Raw genomic sequence first — 18,087 nt, 5'->3', positions numbered from 1 at the left:
AAAAATGCATATAAAATACATGCGCTAAGTGCCCTTCCATTCTCTGCATGGGTTGGGCAGGTCAAACCGCTACACCAAGGGCTTGGCTGCACTGCAAAACTCAAGAACCTGTACAGCATTTAAACCTCCGATGGCAGTCAATGGGGACCTCAGACTAGCTGTTTTATTGCAGGGGAATTTCAGAAACAGAGTGGAACGGAAGGTTTTGAATGACAGGTCTCCTCTGTGGAGGGCCTGCCTCACCTTCTTGCTGGTGGCTGCAATGCCCATCCACCTCCTTCGTAGATGCCCGACTGGCCTTCTCGGCCCCCCACCCAGGAGGCTTCTGAGGAATGTGAGCCCTCCATGCAGGACATTATAGCCCTTCCCATCCCTGATGGAGTTAAGTATGTCCTGTCGCCGGCTTGACATGGTGGCCCTTCCCATCCCCTGGCAGTGGTGGCTTGCCTGTTTGTGTCTTCAAGTGGCCACTGCACAAGGCACCTCTTCCCTTGCAGTCACCCCACCACTGTTGACTGCCTCCTCAATGCTGGCGGGGATTTTAATGGACGTTTCAGTTACAGCATATTTTTAGATTCAAATGGGTAGCTGTGTTGGTCTGAAGTAACACAACAGAATCAGAGTCCAGTAGCACCTTTAAGACCAACAAAGATTTATTCAGGGCGTGAGTTTTCGAGTGCAAGCACTCTTCGTGATGAACCTTGTTGCCGTGGAGTTCTGTGTGCTGCCCTGGGAATAAGGCGCTCCTGGACGTGAGATGAGGGAGTCCTAATCAGAGCAGGAACGGAGAAGGGAAGCTTTGTGACCTGGACTTCTCCAAAGTTGGGTCGACGTTGGTGGGCTGAAGCACCTAACTTCTTAGACAGAGCCGTGGCCTGGTACCAACTGATCCACGAACCGATACCGGTCTCTAGACCGGGGGTTGGGGATCACTGACTACAAGGACAGATAATTTTGCTGCTTATAGCCTAAGATGTTATCCTAGTTAGAAATTGTAGGCAGAAGCATCATAAATACAAAGTAAATAGTTCTGGACATTACTTTAAGAAAAGCACCTTAGTTTCTCCAATCATCTTACTTCATCTCTTCCACAAAATTCTGAAACACAGAACACATCAGTCCCATTTATTTAGAGAGGTCTTACAGGCAGACCATATGATTTTCACTTTTTTACCTTTGCTATATTCACTTTTAAGTGTCCCCTTGAAGGCTGATTTGATGAAGAGTGCAGTGAATTGAGCAAAATGCAGGGGGTTGGACTAATGACCCATGAGGTCCCTTCCAACTCTATTATTCTATGATTCTATGATTCTAAAATAAGACACAGTAACATGCTATTGACAAACAGCTATTTGTGCTAAAAACTATATGAATTTTTCATATGCCTATAGTATTAATATACAAAACCCTCAGGCAAACAAAAATAAGACACCAAAGAAAGCTTGTTTGCATCCAAGTGTAAACACCGTGGATTCATCACTCAACAACAACAACAACAAGCCTTTAATAGCATATACGGATTCATCACTCAACAACAGACACGTTCATCACTCAGTAGCTGTAGCATCGGAATCCCAAACCTTTCCTTCTATGCCATTGCTTTAGAAATAGTATTAAACAGCTGTTCCATGCTCAATTGCAAGCGCAATTTCAGTGGTCACACTGCAGTTTCTGCAGCAAAATACAACTAAAAATCAGTGCACCTAATCTCTGAACACTCATCAAGCATTCTAATCTGATCAGCGTCCCACAGGAGATGTTATTCATCCTTTACACATTTGCTATATTCAGTATCAATAATTGTATTCAGCACAATAATTGTATTTGCAGCACAGAAAGTAATGGGAAATGTCGCGAAGAAGCCTGACTCAAGTTAGCAAAGCCAAATTTCCTGTTTGGTACAAAGCGGATATACTATGGCCCAAACTGAGCAGCAACATGATCTCTATTTTTTATATATATATATATATAACATATATATCTGTGTCTATATATATATATAATATACATTGTATATATTGCATTATATATTATAGACAAACTATATTGTTGTTGTTGTTGTTAGGTGCGAAGTTGTGTCCGACCCATCGCGACCCCATGGACAATGATCCTCCAGGCCTTCCTGTCCTCTACCATTCCCCGGAGTCCATTTAAGTTTGCACCGACTGCTTCAGTGACTCCATCCAGCCACCTCATTCTCTGTTGTCCCCTTCTTCTTTTAACCTCGATCGCTCCCAGCATTAGGCTCTTCTCCAGGGCGTCCTTCCTTCTCATGAGGTGGCCAAAGTATTTGAGGTTCATCTTCAGGATCTGGCCTTCTAAGGAGCAGTCAGGGCTGATCTCCTCTAGGACTGACCGGTTTGTTCGCCTTGCAGTCCAAGGGTCTCGCAAGAGTCTTCTCCAGCACCAGAGTTCAAAAGCCTCAATTCTTTGATGCTCGGCCTTCCTTATGGTCCAACTTTCGCAGCCATACATTGCAACTGGGAATACCATAGCCTTGACTAGACGCACTTTTGTTGGCAGGGTGATGTCTCTGCTTTTTAGGATGCTGTCTAGATTTGCCATAGCTTTCCTCCCCAGGAGCAAGCGTCTTTTAATTTCTTTGCTGCAGTCCCCATCTGCAGTGATATTGGAGCCCAGGAAAATAAAATCTGTCACTATCTCCATTACTTCCCCATCTATTTGCCAGGAATTGAGAGGGCCGGATGCCATGATCTTTGTTTTCTTGATGTTGAGTTTCAAGCCAACTTTTGCACTCTCCTCCTTCACCCGCATCAACAGGCTCTTTAGTTCCTCTTCACTTTCTGCCATTAGAGTGGTATCATCTGCATATCTGAGGTTGTTGATATTTCTCCCTGCAATCTTGATCCCAATTTGTGACTCCTCTAATCCCGCCTTTCTCATGATGTGCTCTGCATACAAGTTAAATAGGCAAGGCGACAGTATACAGCCTTGCCGAACTCCTTTCTCAATTTTGAACCAGTCAGTGATTCCATGTTCAGTTCTCACTGTTGCTTCTTGACCTGCATATAAATTTCTCAAGAGACAAATAAGATGCTCTGGTATTCCCATCTCTTTAAGAACTTGCCACAATTTTTTGTGCTCCACACAATCAAAGGCTTTAGCATAGTCAATGAAGCAGAAGTAGATGTTCTTCTGGAACACCCTAGCTTTCTCCATGATCCATGGACTGCAAGGCGAACAAACCGGTCAGTCCTAGAGGAGATCAGCCCTGACTGCTCCTTAGAAGGCCAGATCCTGAAGATGAAACTCAAATACTTTGGCCACCTCATGAGAAGGAAGGACGCCCTGGAGAAGAGCCTAAAGCTGGGAGCAAGCGAGGGCAAAAGAAGAAGGAGACGACAGAGAATGAGGTGGCTGGATGGAGTCACTGAAGCAGTGCAAACTTAAATGGACTCCGGGGAATGGTAGAGTACAGGAAGGACTGGAGGATCATTGTCCATGGGGTCGCGATGGGTCGGACACGACTTCGCACCTAACAACAACATATATATGTTATATAAATCAACATATATTATTATATATTGCATTATATATACATTATTACATAGGACGCAATTCTCTACACATCCCCCACCCCCCACTTTCCTCGACACTCCTACAACCGCCAACTAGCCCGTCTCCCCAACCCAGGTGAGGCAAGCTCTGAGGTCGCCAGGGAGAGCCCCGGGAAATGCCGCCGCCGCCGCAGCAGCAGCTGCACGAGGCTGTCCTCACCTGCGGGCGCGGCGTTCGCGGCCTCGAGTCAAGCGGTCCGACAGCCGGCCCAGCAGCGCGGCCAAAGCAGGCCTCCCCCGGGGCAAAAAATTCAAAAGCCGCCTCCATAGAACAGGCGCCTCGGCCGCCGCCGTCGCCGCCATGGAAACCTTGCTGCTTCCGTTTCCGGGTGCCGCAGCCGCAGGTGCTCTGCCACTTCCTTTCCGTCGGCCCTGGGGTGTAGCGCCGCCGCTTCCAGGCGGAGGCTGAGCGTAGCGCAAAAGAGGCTCTTTGCGTAGAAGGTGACTTTTTAGCAAAGCAATGCTAGAAATCATAGGTAAACATAGTTGCATTAAAGCATTTTAAAGTCTGCCGACTTTAGCTCTCCAGTCACGTGCGATGCGGGCTGGGCACAATCCTGCCGTGTGTGTGTTCGCCCCTTCACGCGAATGGGACGCAGAATGTATTTTCCGGGTATTTAAGGGGCTTGTGCTGCTTTGGCCTGGATTGGCCACCTTGTCACCCCTGATTGGCCCTTGCCTGCCTTGTCTCTCATGCCACCTACACCTAACAATGCTAGCACAGAACACTGCAGTGCAACCCCCACAGATGCTTCTGCAGCCATGCCTAGAGAAAAACATTACCTTTTTCCCTTAATTTCCCCACACCACAGCCAACTGCCACAGTGTATAGGATTGTTGTGCCCGTGGGCCACTGACCCGATTTCATGTACTTATGAAAAACAGTCTAGATTTGTTCATAAATTCAATTCAGCAATTCCCAGCTTGAGTCCCTCTTTGAAATCCTTTTATCGCATTTTAGATATCAGATTTGTCTATGTATCCTTTTGTATAGAGGTTGATCTTTCCCTATGTATTCAGCAGATGTGCATTGACAGATAATCATATATACTTACTTATTTCTTACTTATTTCATTTATATCCTGTCGAGATCCAAAGTGGCTTATATTGTTCTGTCCTCCACAACCCTGTGAAGTGGATTAGACTAGAGAGTGTGCAACTTGCAAGCTTCCATGACATACAGGGAATACAAACCTTAGCCTCCCAGATCGTAGTCCTAGTGTGACACTCTTAAGCTGCCCCCCCCAATATAAGTATTTGCTCATCCTCCAATATATCATTCTCAGTATATCATTGAGCCCTATGGCTGGTATTATTGGGTCCTTTAACAAAGTGACCCGCATCTGAGTTTAAAGTAGCTCTGATACCTCAATTTATGAGTACTTCTAGAAAGTGGCCTAGAAACACATTAACAAGGCAGATGTGGGCAGATGTGTGTAATCTGTCTTTAACTCTGTATGGAATACAAGCAGCTAATGTTTCAAATAAATAAAGCACGTAATAGCTAGGAGCTGTAAGTGACAACAAAGGGTTGTATTGCTCCTTTGGGGGAGAGCCTGAGTACCACCATGGCCATGTAAATCTGTTTCTTCAGTTTTTTTGCTAGTATACAAATTGGCAACCCAAATTGCCAAGTTAGCCTGATCTCTATCTTGGAAACTAAGTAGAGTTATTCCTGGTTAGTACTTGGATGGGAGACCACCAAGGAAGTCCAAGGTTGCTACACAAAGGCAGGCAATGGCAAACTACCTCTGAACATCTCTTGCCTTGAAAACCCCATGAGGGGTTGCCACAAAGCTGCAACTGATGCCACTTTCCACTACTACCATTGTACCTCAGAGCGTGTACCACCGTTCTCAAGCACCATCATTGTACTCTGTGTATGAAAGTGCTGTCTGCATTATTGTTATACACGCCACTGAGCAGAGTGATTTGCATCTTCATTATTTGCTTTCAGCAACCACTGTGATCGGATAATGTTCCTTCAGCCTGTATTAAGTCCAGTACTGTCAAATCTAAAACTAAGTACCTGTTTGTTTGTTTTTACCAATTTCCATTTAATTCAGTTAGCTTATTCACAAGTAAGTAGGTGATTGCGTCTAGGAAACCCAAATCTGTACGCAGCTTACTTGTAGGTATATCCCATTGAATTCAATAGTGCTTGCTTCTAAATATAGGATTGGGCTGACAGGGGCTTATAGACAGCTCTAGGGAAAGTGTGCATATTACATCACAGAATAATGAAGCCCATGGAACAAGTCTACGCTGATCTTTGCCTTCGAGTCCTCTAGAACTCTGGCTGCCCAAGAAATTTCCTCTTCCAGGGCTGTGTACCACCTGTTATATCAAGTAGATTCGTCACTGCAAACCTGGCATCCGGTATTTGAAAGATAAACAGTTTATAATAGTTTATTATAACAATGTTATAATCCCTGGTAAAGAATCTTACCATGCCTAGGATAGAGCTTCTTTATGTAGCCTAGCATTTATCATGTATGCGAGAAAGACACCCTCTGTACAGATTGTGTTGTGAATTTCCACAGCCAGATCCTCTATATATTTTCAGTTAACTCAGAAGTAGATCTTATGCAGTTTAACAAGGCATACTCCTGAGTAATATGTGCATGGGATCACAGCCACAGGTATCCAGATGTTAATATCATGAGATAAAAGCAGAGATTCTCATTGTGCTGGAATACTAAAAGATCCATAAGCAATAGATTTAGATTTCTCATTTAGCCTTTACATGCTAGGAGATGCTTTAAAAAGATGGATATCTAGTAGAAACAATGCAGCAAGGAAACTGAGTTCAAGCTACATTGTTTTCCAGTGCAACATATTTAGTGTTAGACAAACCAGGGGGAACCAAAATACCTAAACCACAGAAGAACTGCATACATTATTCCTGCAAAAGTGATGATCTCTTAACTTGTGCATACACCATAACCAGAAGTAGTAATTCTAATTAGTACTGAACTTTCCCGAGTTACATACCAATTACCTGATTCTATGCATGTTTCTTTGGAAATAAATTCAGTGGAATTTTCACCAATGTGCAGCAGTTTACTGCTTTGCTATAGGCATGGATATATATAACACAGGAATGTATGCTAGACCCTAAATAAAGATCTACTGAAACAAAGCAGCTTGACTTTCTGTTTGCCTTGAAAGATATCAGTAGTTATTTAAAGAGGCCCAGCTGTTTTCCCAGCATAAAGAAATAGAAAACCTTTTACTTTCGGAAAGAGAGAGGGTTTTACACCCCAGTGCCTGGCAACTATCAGGACCTTTGCAATCTGCTAATCTCCTAATCAGTTTTCAAACAAGAAAGGAGAGCACATCGGTTTCTTAGTGCATGAATTAGAGAACTTTGTTTTCCTCACAGAAATCAGATCTTGTTCCAGACTTCTGAACTAGAGATTATAGTGTCCAAGCAAGTCCCTCCCCTCTCCAAACGCTTGCCCTCCTCAGGCTCCATCCTCAAGAGCTCCCGTGTGGCAGAGTGGTTTATATGAGCTGGGGTTGATTACCTGCTCTTCCAAAAGGTGGGTAACCTTGGGCTGTTCTCACAGAGCAGTCCCGTCAGCTCTCTCAGCCTCACCTACCTCACAGGGTGTCAGTTGCGGGTAGAGGAAAGAAAAGCAATTATAAGCCGCTTTGAGGCTCCTTTGGGCAGTGAAAAGTGGGGTACAAAAACAAACTCTTCTTTTTCTGACCCAAGAGAAGTAGGAAATCTAGAATTAAGATTATAATGGCCCGAATGTCTGACATAATCCCTAAGGTAAAAACATTTTTTTAAATTAGGCAAACATGCTATGCCTAGATGCTTTTGGTTCTTCCAAGGATCAGAAATCTTTCTGGTGACTTCCCATGATTAACCAAAATCAATGGCATCCCTTTAAAAGTTCACAGAACAATTGGACTTTTTGTGGCTTTCACACCTGGCAGCAGGGCACTAAAATGTAGGTAGTGGAGTGATTTTCATGAATATCTCATGGGGGTTTATGCAAGGAATATAGTCACTGTAAATAGCTGTGGACACTTTCATTCTTTAGAAACCTTTCCCCAAACTGGTCACCTAAAATCAATGGCACTACAGATTACTGCTGCAATTCTTACATGATTATTTGGAAAACAGTCCCACTAAAATGAGTGGAATTTACTTTTCAGTGAAGACACCTAGAATTATGCGGCAATTCATCAAGGCCATAATTCTCAATTCATGTATTAAAACAAAAATTACTTATATTACTATTACCCTTAAATCATGTTTGTAATGTATCAATATTATTATTGTGGCCCAAATCAAGTTCAAGGTTTGGGTTTTGACCTTTAAGGCCCTTTGCGGTCTGGGACCCACATATATGAGGGTCCGCCTGTCAGCTGCTTCAGACCAAACTGAAAACATTAGTGGTTAGTTATATGCAGTGTATAAACACATTGTTCTCTTTTAATGTTTTGTGTATATAGTACACATATACCAATTTGTTACATATTTACCATTTTGTGTGACATTAACTTTACAGACTTGTATGTACTCCTAATAATAAAAAGACTAACAAAACTGCTCTGATTTAATGGGTTTAAGAAGGAATCGTATCTCTGTAGAGAACTGTAAAAGGACAAAGTTGGTTATTTAGGTTAATAAGTAACTTGGCCAAAAGGTTTATTTAAATAAAGGATGGTAAATAGCTATCTAACTCACTTCAGCTCTTTTGCTTTCAGATGACGCCTGAGGTTAGATGAGACCAGAAATCAGCACCCCAGCTGCTCCCACACCCAACCCACCTGTTCATAATTCTTGTCAATGGCAAAACCAGGGCCAAGCTGTCTCCACATGGTACAAAGGGGACTTGGTGTAGAAATGACTGTGAGTTTGAAAGCTAAACGATCTGGCAGCAGTATCTACACAGTCATAAGCCCATAATTTGTTCCCTAAAGAAGCAAGAAATCCTTCACATGAACCTTATCCCAACTGCAGTTTCCCTGAAGAAGCTGATCAGGGGGCCAAACACTCAGGTACAAGATGCTGCTCTGTAGTTTTTCTTAGAGACTGTAAAAAGATCTCCAGAAAGACAAAAGAAACAGCCAGCGAAGTGAGAGTTAATGGCTTGCACCCACGATTCAAAAGCAGGTAATTCCATGTGTAGCAGAAGGGTGAACTGTAATGTAATTGAATCTGCATACATAAAAGTATTGTCACTTTCCATTTCCTTTGAAAAGGTCTTTCCATATCATCATCTAGACATTATGAGCTTATTCCTCAATAAATCTGTTAGCCTTTAATATGCTGCAAGTTTCCTTTTTATTTTTGCAACAGTAGATAAATACAGCTGCCTCCAGTGGAATGTATAAATTTCCTGAAACAGAAGAACCTAAGCAACAAACTTAAACAGGGCATTCAGACTTTGTCTTGTTGAAATACGCAAGATAGTGTGCTTAATTCAAAAGGATATGAAGAATATCCTACAGGGGGATGAGATATGCATTTAGCATAGTTAGAATAGGAACTTCCTGATATTTTCCAAATCTCCAACATCCTGATTGTCTCATTTGGAGACTTCCTGCTCCTTTAAGCGCACCTCTCCTTGCTTGCCTCCAGAACAAACTAAATGAAGACAACAGAAAAATTAGACTGATAAGACTCTCTTTTCTTGCTACACAAAGTTTGTTTCTCTTATTTTATTTTAAACAGCTTGGTGCATCTATCCTCTTTGCATATTTAAACTCTGCCAACACATCCTGCAAATGAGACATGTGGAATGTCAGTAGTTCCCTTGCAGCTACAGCACTCCCCAGCTCAAGAGAGAGAACTCTGGCATTCACTCTTGGCCTTCTATCCCATTGAGTCTGCAGGATAAAAAGGCAGTTCTACTGTTGTTCTCCTTCCTATATCTGAAGAGTAGATAGTGTGAGAACCCAGCCAATTGCTCCCAATAAACAGACTGTAAAAGAAAATTTCTTTGTTGAAGATACAATGATGTTAACATCTCTAAATCCTTTCTAAGGCTAAACACCTAGGTACTGTTGCTCCATCTTAACCTCCATCCTCCCAGCTCCGCACCTCACCTGCCTTTTAGGGCCCAAAACTATCCAGAAGCCACCCTCAGGGCCAGGTCAGAAAGTCACAACTGGTGCCTCCTGCCCCAAGGTCAGATAACATATTCCCACACAAGAAAGCATTATAGCCAGAATTCCTGGTGCAAACTATAATACTCTAAACCAGCTCCAATTCATTCTGAAGGCAATCGATTATACAGAATGAAAAGGAGAGAGAAAACAACAAATGGCAAAAGCAGGAATACATGGTTTTTTGACTCAGTGACAGATGAAGCAGAAGAGAAGAGTTGGTTCTTATATGCCGCTTTTCTCTACCAGGAGGAGTCTCAAAGCAGCTTACAATCTCCTTCCCTTTCCTGTCCCCACAACAGACACCCTGTGAAGTAGGTGAGGCTGAGAGAGCCCTGATATTACTACTCGGTCGGAACAGCTTTTATCAGTGCTGTGGCAAGCCCAAGGTCACCCAGCTGGCTGTATTTGGGGGAGCGCAGAATGAAACCCAGCTCACCAGATAAGAAGTCCGCACTCCTAACCACTAGACCAAGCTGGCTCTCAAAGATAAACCTTGTCACCCTAAAAGAGAGAATAAATGCACGTTCAGGCCACAAATTATTGTTGATTCTTTTATTTAAACTTTAAAATAAAGTAAAGTAATTGTTTTGGGATATGCAGTTGTATTATGACAAAAAATAAAATGCTTCCATTTGAATTTGTTCTCTGCTGCACTAATTTTCCACTTACAGGAATGGTTTTAATATAAGAGAACATTTAAAAATTGCCTCAGGCCAGTGTACCTGAAAGACCACCTTCTCCCAGATGAACCTACCCACTCACCAGTGTACTCAATGTACATTTATTCTTTGTTAATAATGAAATATTAAGGTAATCATTGTTTCACTCTATTGATTTCCATAAGAACATTAAGCATATGCTTACTTCCCCCACCCAAAACCAATTGTAACATAAAATATTTGATTCTGGCTGCATTCTGTCTCACTTTATTGACTTTGCTTTTTAGAACACAGCCTTATCTTACAATCAAGACAGCTTGTGTATCTTCATTCTTTTCAGACTTTGTCAGGCACATTTCCTGTCCATGACCATTTCAATTTCCTTGGCCTCTGAAGCCCATCAAAAATCTTCCTCTGCTTTTTGAGTCTTCCCAAGTGTCCTGTGAGCAGTTTGGTTCTGCAAGGAAAGTGGCCGAAACCCTGGTTCCAGCAGATGGACTAAATGTAGCATCAGCCATGGTGAAGTTTATTTCCCTGCTTTAACAGTAAATGGTGAGTTGCTCTGTCCGCATGACAGGAGTGTTGCCTAACAGGGGCTGACTCAACAATGGACACTGAGGGGCTGACTATGTGCATTCTTTAAAAAAAATAAACAACAGGGTTTCCAAGCCTCCACAAGCCTGGTGGGATTTTGGGAACAGGGTCTTATTCCTTAAAGGAGGCTAGCAGGTTGGTTTGCCTCTGGCCTGCCACTGTGAACTCTGAACTGCAATTGACTGCGTTGTTCTTCAGTACTAAAAGAGGGCATCTCAGCAGATTGTGGCATGATTGATTAGGAAGAGGAGAAGGATCTTATATGCTTTTCTCAGCCAGAAGGAATCTCAAAGCGGCTTACAGTCTCCTTCCCTATCCTCTCCCCACAACAGACACCCTGTGAGGTAGGTAAGGCTGAGAGAGTCATGATATTACTGCTTGGTCAGAACAGCTCTATCAGTGCTGTGGCCAGCCCAAGGCACCCAGCTGGCTACATGTGGGGGGGGGAATTAAATCCAGCTCACCAGTTAGAAGTCGGCATTCCTAATCAGTACACCAAGCTGGCTTTCTCACCAAGAACCCTTTTGCTTCACTTTGGCAACATCCACTGGGACAGTAAGCCTAATCCAGACAGGGAAACTTCACTGCCCCATACTTCATACTGGCCCTATGCTGACAGTGTTCTTTCTGAGCAACTTACTGTCCCAATATAACACTTCAATCTAAACCTGCAAGTCCACCTCAGACAGCCAGTCAATTGGAAGGAGCAGTTTTCTGGGGTTGTACAGACCTACTCCTTTCACATGAAAGACCTCACTATCTGCCAATGACTTCTCTAGCCATGCCCCAGTTGTGTTGTTGCCCTACAATTCCATGTCACTCCAGCCATGGCTGGGCATCTGCAGAAAGCAAAAGTTTTTATCACAATAAATGTATCTAAGGCACCTCAGGGGTCTCAGATTTGCCATTCTGCTGGAAGACATGTTACCGTGTCCTCTGCTAATATACTCTTTTGCCTAGGAAGAAACATAGAATTTCATTTAACTTTGCCTTCCTAAAGATCCATAGGAATTCTAGTTCTATAAATTAATGGTGGATTTCTAATGCAGAAATTTCAACATCTTCAAAATAATTTCCATTCCCTGGATTCCTGGTGAGCTGCTATGTTACAAAACGCTTTTGTCCACAGGCATCGTCCAAGATAAACATTTAAGAGCTGTACATTGTCCGTAAGAGCAAGTCTTATGTTCTGGGTGCCTGAGTTCTGCTGTATAAGACTCCCATCCACTTGCCAATGTTAAATGTTGCAGTTAGACTTTGAATAGTTGACAACTCAGTACTGTAAGCATTTCTTTCATATATTGTAAGTAGCATTAGCTGGAGGCACAATAACCTGTTTCGGCACCAGGAGGCCACTGTGAATGGCAATGAATTTTAATTAATTAATTAATTGTTCATATAGTGAAAGCAGAACTTTATGAATACATCATCCTTTGTTTTCCTGTTCTTCAGCTAATTTTTTCTAAGTAGTGTGAAGTAGGCTTCCAAAGTGCACTGGGGTTAAGCACAGAAGCAGGGGAAATCCAGAGCTGATAAGTCTTGAAAATAATATATATGTCAAAGACAATAAAATATCACTCTGTTAGTTGTGTCAGAAAAATACCAGGTGGCCATTTCCACAGAAAACACTTTCTTGGGGGCACCTTCTTTGGGGCGGGCATAATTCAGACTCCCTATTAATTCAGTCCTCACCAGACTTGGAGGACAGGTAGAGGAAAGTCTGCCAGAGATCCCCTGTGTGACTGACAACAGCTTAAAAACAAGCAAGTGCTGAAATATCAAAGAACCAGGAGAAAGATGGCTTGAGTGACAGGCTGCTCCAAACACTCTGACTGGTCAGCAACAGCTGAGAGAGAAAGCCTACATTAATAAGTGGTCAAGAACATCCTGGAACAGCTTGAAAGTTTGTGCCAGTGACCTGCCATAAACTTCAGTTTGCAAACCACAAACCAGCCAAAGTTCATCATGAACTTTAGTCTGTGAGACAGTTCATGCCCATTCCCAATTGCAGCATAAGTTAAACGAATTGGACAGTGATCTAGAGAAAAGGGTAAATGTTGACCTAATTTAAGGGTAATTGTCAGTGCAATCCTATTTACAGTTACCCCAGTCTGAGTTTGTTGAAATCAATGGGCTTACACTGGAGAAACTCTGGCCAGCATCACACCATGAATTATTCACCAAGAGATGAAAAGTGTACCTCTAAGGAAAGAAGCAGATCTTTGGGGAGCATCAACTTAAGATACATTTGTCTCACACCGAGTACATCAATCCGTGCCCAAAATAAAGTGTCTGCTCTGTAATATTAATCCTCCATTATGCTCTTGACCAGGGGTAGTCAAACTGCGGCCCTCCAGATGTCCATGGACTACAATTCCCAGGAGCCCCTGCCAGCAAATGCTGGCAGGGGCTCCTGGGAATTGTAGTCCATGGACATCTGGAGGGCCACAGTTTGACTACCCTTGCTCTTGACTTTGAAGACATCTGTGATAACGTATATAAATCACTGCATGCTTGTGTCACTAAGCACCATATCAGTTCTGTCAGAGACCTGGGTTCTCCTTAAGCCCATGAGTAGCCTGTATTGCCTGTCACAATGCCAGTGGCTCCATATCTCTGACTGAGTACGCTGTAAACCTTCATGGCGGTGGGAAAGAGACTGATCTGGAATGTACAGACTCATCCCTGAGACTTGATTAATTCATCTGTGATAGCCTGTTTAGTCCTGGGTACCCCAACTAGCATATCTTTCCTCAAAACCATTATATAAATCATCATTTCCCACAAAACTGGCCTAATATGATATCTGTAATTAATGACAGCCAGCAATCTAGTAGGTATATGGCCTTTGTACTGACTGAAGTTCTCAGAACCTTTGCAAAGGCAACTCCATGTAGACAGCATCACAAAATAATCTAAACTAGATGAACATGGAAAAGGAGAGACAAATCTTGCTTTTCAAGTAAAAGCCTTAGTTAGTGCACCAATGAAAGCTAATAAATTGTGGTTGGCATATTATATTTAGAACTCCGTGATTCCATCTGCAGACTCAAGACTAACAGATCCAACACTGAACCTACTGCTTTGTGGGGAGTGCAACCCCACCTAGAACAAGCTGCCTCTTTAATTTCTGACCAGCTACCTCTGACCAACAATACCTCACTCACCTGGCCTGACCTTCCATACGAGCTGATGCAATAAGATACCTGAATGGGAGCCCCACTGGGAAGTGTATGGAAGCTGCCTGGAGCTCTGTGGAGGAAAGGTGGGGGTACAAAGGCAGTGAATTAAATTCTCAAGGGAGCTTTGCAGGGCTTTGACCCAGAACTTCTTCTGGGTGCCAAAGTGCCAGTGTGCTTATGCAGAACTTGGCTGTCTGTCTGCTCCACTGCTACTCCAGGGAAGAGAGGCCCGGCTTCCCGTCAGGCTTGGGCCCCAGCTGTTCTTTTCTGCATATGGGAGAAATCAACCACCAGAGCTCAGCCTGCACAGCACCTGGCTTGACTTTTGCATCTTCCTGCCATGGGCTTCTACTCCAGGGGAGGGCTCTGTACAGCATTGTGTTGTTTGCATTTCAGAGCAGCTGCCGGGCTGCTGCTGCAGCTTTACTTCCCAGAATTGCTTGGTGGTGTTTATTCCTAGCTGGCTGTGACAGCTGCTCTGGGGCAGGGGAGACGTTCCCTCCCTCCTTTCCTCAGTGAGAGAATCATGCAATTAGTCAAGGCTTCTTCTGAAGGTCAAACCTGCTGCAGCCCCCACCCCACACCAACAAGGAGACACCAGGTGAGTCATGGGAGAATCTCTGGCTGAAAAATTCCAAGACTGGAGAAAAGGCCTGGCAGAGACCTGTTGCCTAGCACAAGCTAATGTGGTCTCATATGTCAGCCAAGATCTAAATATTGAAAGGGCTGGCGAGAGATGTGTGAGTCCTTGTTTCTTTCTTCCAGCACCTTTGCACAGGAAGAGACAGAGAGGGATACTATGAGCTCTTCATGAGTTTAAAATAAAACAGTGCAGCACTGATAGCCACAGTGTTGTTCAGAACTCTTTATTATTTTTGTAAAGGTTGAATGAGACTTCCAGCATGATGAGGGAGCACACAGCCATTGAAGAGTGAGGACAAAAAGAAATTAAAATATACAAATGTTTGCAAAGAATGGTGTAAGTTCTGAACAAGAAGAGGTGTGAAATTCATCACCAGAGATATCTCTGGAACTGCCCGGTCATCAGCTCTAATACGAACACATTCCTTTCAGCAGTCAGAAAAAAGCAGTGGGGGCTGCTGTGGGGCATTCTGCTTTGATGCTGCCTTTGTTCCTTTATCAACTCACCTACCTTGCTCTGAAGTCAGAACTGACTTGCCGTGTAGGAAGACTAGTTACAGGCAAGCTGTCTACTTTGCTTTGTCCATGGGCTTGGTGTTACCTACAATAGGCTGTCTCCTGAGTTTAGAAGGGAGAATTATCAAATTCTAGGAGACACAGCAAGAGCACTAACAATGGGAAATAACACCTAGGTATACAGGTTTCTTCCCTTCAGAAACTCGCACAGATACCAGTTTTAAAATAAAATGGCCTTCATTGAAAACAAATGATAAATAAAGCTAACACACTTGCACAGAGTTTAAACACATACACAGGAGGGAAAATAGAGGTGAGATGGTGTGATAGGAGATGCACACCCACTGAGGAGTCCAACGTGTGTCTTATATACCCAGATTTGTGTCTGGAGGCTATGGTTGGGCTGTGTAGCCCGTAAAACAATTTTCAATGTAAAAAAGAAAACTAGGATACAGGAGGTGGTTTGCCGATGCCCAAATTGTATTTTATGCTTTTGCCATGTATTACCTGTATATCTTGACCTGCCTTGCCATGGGCTGTTTTGATGTCATAACCATATTTTATGCATTTGCATCATACCATTTGATTTGCCTTGCTGTGGGTTGTTTCCATCTGCACATCACAGTGGACTTTGATCCTGTACAAGCATTTAATACATTGTTATTGATTAGCATAGCTGTGAATATAGCAAACCAGCCCTGGGGTTTTATAGGGAGGCCCCGTGTTTGAAGCTGTGAGAATGATTATTTTTCCCACCATCCTTGGGACTTTGCAGATGCTTGCATCTGTCCTGGTCATTTGGTTACCAAAGTGCCTTTGTGCCAAAACTGTTGGGTAGAGAGTAGATAAGGAGGTTATAGAGGTAGGATCTTTAGTCTTAGCAAGAACCCCATGATGATCAGTTCATTATCTTTTCAATAAAGAGATTTTCTTTCAATGAAGTCTGCTTAGGGGGAGTAATGAACAAATCTCACAGCTCAGAGAGGACAAAGCATAAGGAGAGAAGTTTCCCAAGATAGAGATATTACCTGTAACGATCCTAGTGGTCCCATGATGAGTTTCTCAAAAACAGGAAACAAACTCATTAATACATTGGCTGAATTAAATAAAATGTAAATAGTATCTTAACAACCTTGAGTCACGAGGAGCAAATAGACATTTTTCTAGAGAGGTGGGAGAGAAAAGCTAGCTGCGAAATATTGCTTCAGGCAGAGGATGATGTCAACTGAGGAATCCAGGCAGCTTCTAGAAAGCATCGCATCAGGCTACATATTGCTGGTTGGCCTTTGGTGAAACAGACCCATATTTGTATATTTCTTCCACAGAGATGCAATTGCTAAGCAATATAATAGTGAGTTCAGGCATCATTGATGAAGTGTGTTTGTGAGCAAACTGCCCCACAAAGCAAGGAAGTCTGTTTGCTAACACTGGTGCAACTTACTTTGATTTGTACACCAAAGCTGCCTTTGACCACTGGATGGACAGTTGGACTGTCTGTCTGTCTATCACATTTATTCACCACCACTCCTGGCCAGCCAGCTCAAGGTGGTTTACATCAATATTAAAAATACAATAATTAAAATACTAAACCACCCCCAGTACCATTTACTATGGTTGGCGGTAGCTCTCTAGATAAAGGCTTGAGATGCCTAGGACTGAACTGCAACATTCCACATACAAAGCAGATATTCTGCTGCTGAGTCCCATGGACACACACCCTTACTCTAAAACTATGTATATCTGTTCTCTGCCTGGACAGGCCACCTGAAGACCACCTAACAGATCCTTCATGTCTTACACAGCAATCACATTCATTACAGGTAGGCTGTTTCCACATGGGGATTTTCCCCAGCATAAACATAGCATGCCCCTACTGTTTGGGGAAGCATCAGCATGATGTCATCCTCCTTAGTGGGCCTCCAGAAGCTTTTCCCTTTGAGCTGGATCAAAGGAAAATCAGCTCAAAGGAAAAGGCACCAGGTGGCTGCAGGCACATCCACAGCTGCTGCAGGCACATCCACTACAGAGCAAAAGAGGGGAGGACAGAGTGGGAAAGGCAGCACCTGCAGTAAGAGATGTGTTGCATGGACAGCATCCCCATCTGCTCCCACAACACCTCCCATTGCTTCTATAGCAGAAGCACCTTCTCTGTCCCTGTGTGAAAGCAGCCTCAGCATTTCCCACAGTAGATATATTGGTAACAGGCAGATTGACACAGCATCCATGCTCAGGGCACCTACTTCTAACTGTTATGGGGACACATCTCTGATGGGGAATATCAGAATTCATCTTGCAGCAACAAACACCACTGCTACATAGTGTGGGAGGCATTTCTTACATGGCTGTTATGCAAAATGCTCTGCCTTTTCACCAGCCCTTGCCCCGGTCTGCTGCCCCAACCGATACATCACTTTGTTTCTGCCCTGCGGTGACTTCAGCAGCTGAGTTCCAAATAGAGCCCATCATTTACTGGGAAGGTCTCCTCCGTCTCCATACAGACTCCTTCGCTTAAGAACTGCTGGCACAGCATGTCCAGTTATTGGTTAATGCAGTAACCTGACCTGTTTCCCTGGGGCCTTAGGCACTGAACCAAGACGACAGAGGGGGAGAGCATCTTGCCCTTCTTGTTCCCAAATATTTCAGTCTGGGTTTGTCTCTCTTCTCTGAAGCTCTTCTGGGAAGGGCAAGTGAGGATAGGATGGAATGCAGCCCTTGGGAGAAAAGGGGGGGGGGGGGTAGAGTCTTTTGAGCTTTGTGGATAATTAAGCTCCAAACCTTTCCATA

At 43.5% G+C, this 18,087-nt stretch overlaps 1 protein-coding gene and 2 long non-coding RNA genes across 5 annotated transcripts in view; 2 read left to right on the top strand and 1 right to left on the bottom strand.

Moving 5' to 3' along the window:
* PGS1 (phosphatidylglycerophosphate synthase 1) overlaps positions 1 to 4,119 on the bottom strand; it is a 45,993-nt gene extending 41,874 nt beyond the window's left edge. The window contains exon 1 of one of the 3 annotated variants that reach the window (XR_013229461.1): positions 3,739 to 4,119. Coding sequence is in view for 1 of the 3 variants with exons in the window: in XM_077328116.1 (XP_077184231.1) it covers positions 3,739 to 4,070 (332 nt within the window). In the remaining 2 variants the exon portion in view is untranslated. The remainder of the gene's footprint in view (positions 1 to 3,738) is intronic. The other 2 variants (XR_013229460.1, XM_077328116.1) reach the window with 2 other exon arrangements.
* Positions 3,944 to 11,022, top strand: LOC143832955 (uncharacterized). The gene is made up of 3 exons (XR_013229462.1): positions 3,944 to 4,054; positions 8,304 to 8,712; positions 10,710 to 11,022. It is a non-coding gene; the product is annotated as an uncharacterized LOC143832955 (long non-coding RNA).
* Positions 11,023 to 14,035: 3,013 nt separating this feature from the next.
* Positions 14,036 to 16,440, top strand: LOC143832952 (uncharacterized). The gene is made up of 2 exons (XR_013229459.1): positions 14,036 to 14,746; positions 15,029 to 16,440. It is a non-coding gene; the product is annotated as an uncharacterized LOC143832952 (long non-coding RNA).
* The last annotated feature ends 1,647 nt before the right edge of the window (positions 16,441 to 18,087 follow it).

This window comes from Paroedura picta, chromosome 3 (genome assembly GCF_049243985.1).
Source record: "Paroedura picta isolate Pp20150507F chromosome 3, Ppicta_v3.0, whole genome shotgun sequence".
Classification (NCBI taxonomy): domain Eukaryota; kingdom Metazoa; phylum Chordata; class Lepidosauria; order Squamata; family Gekkonidae; genus Paroedura; species Paroedura picta.
Note: the sequence above shows the minus strand (reverse complement) of the source record. Positions and strands in the feature narration are given on the sequence as shown.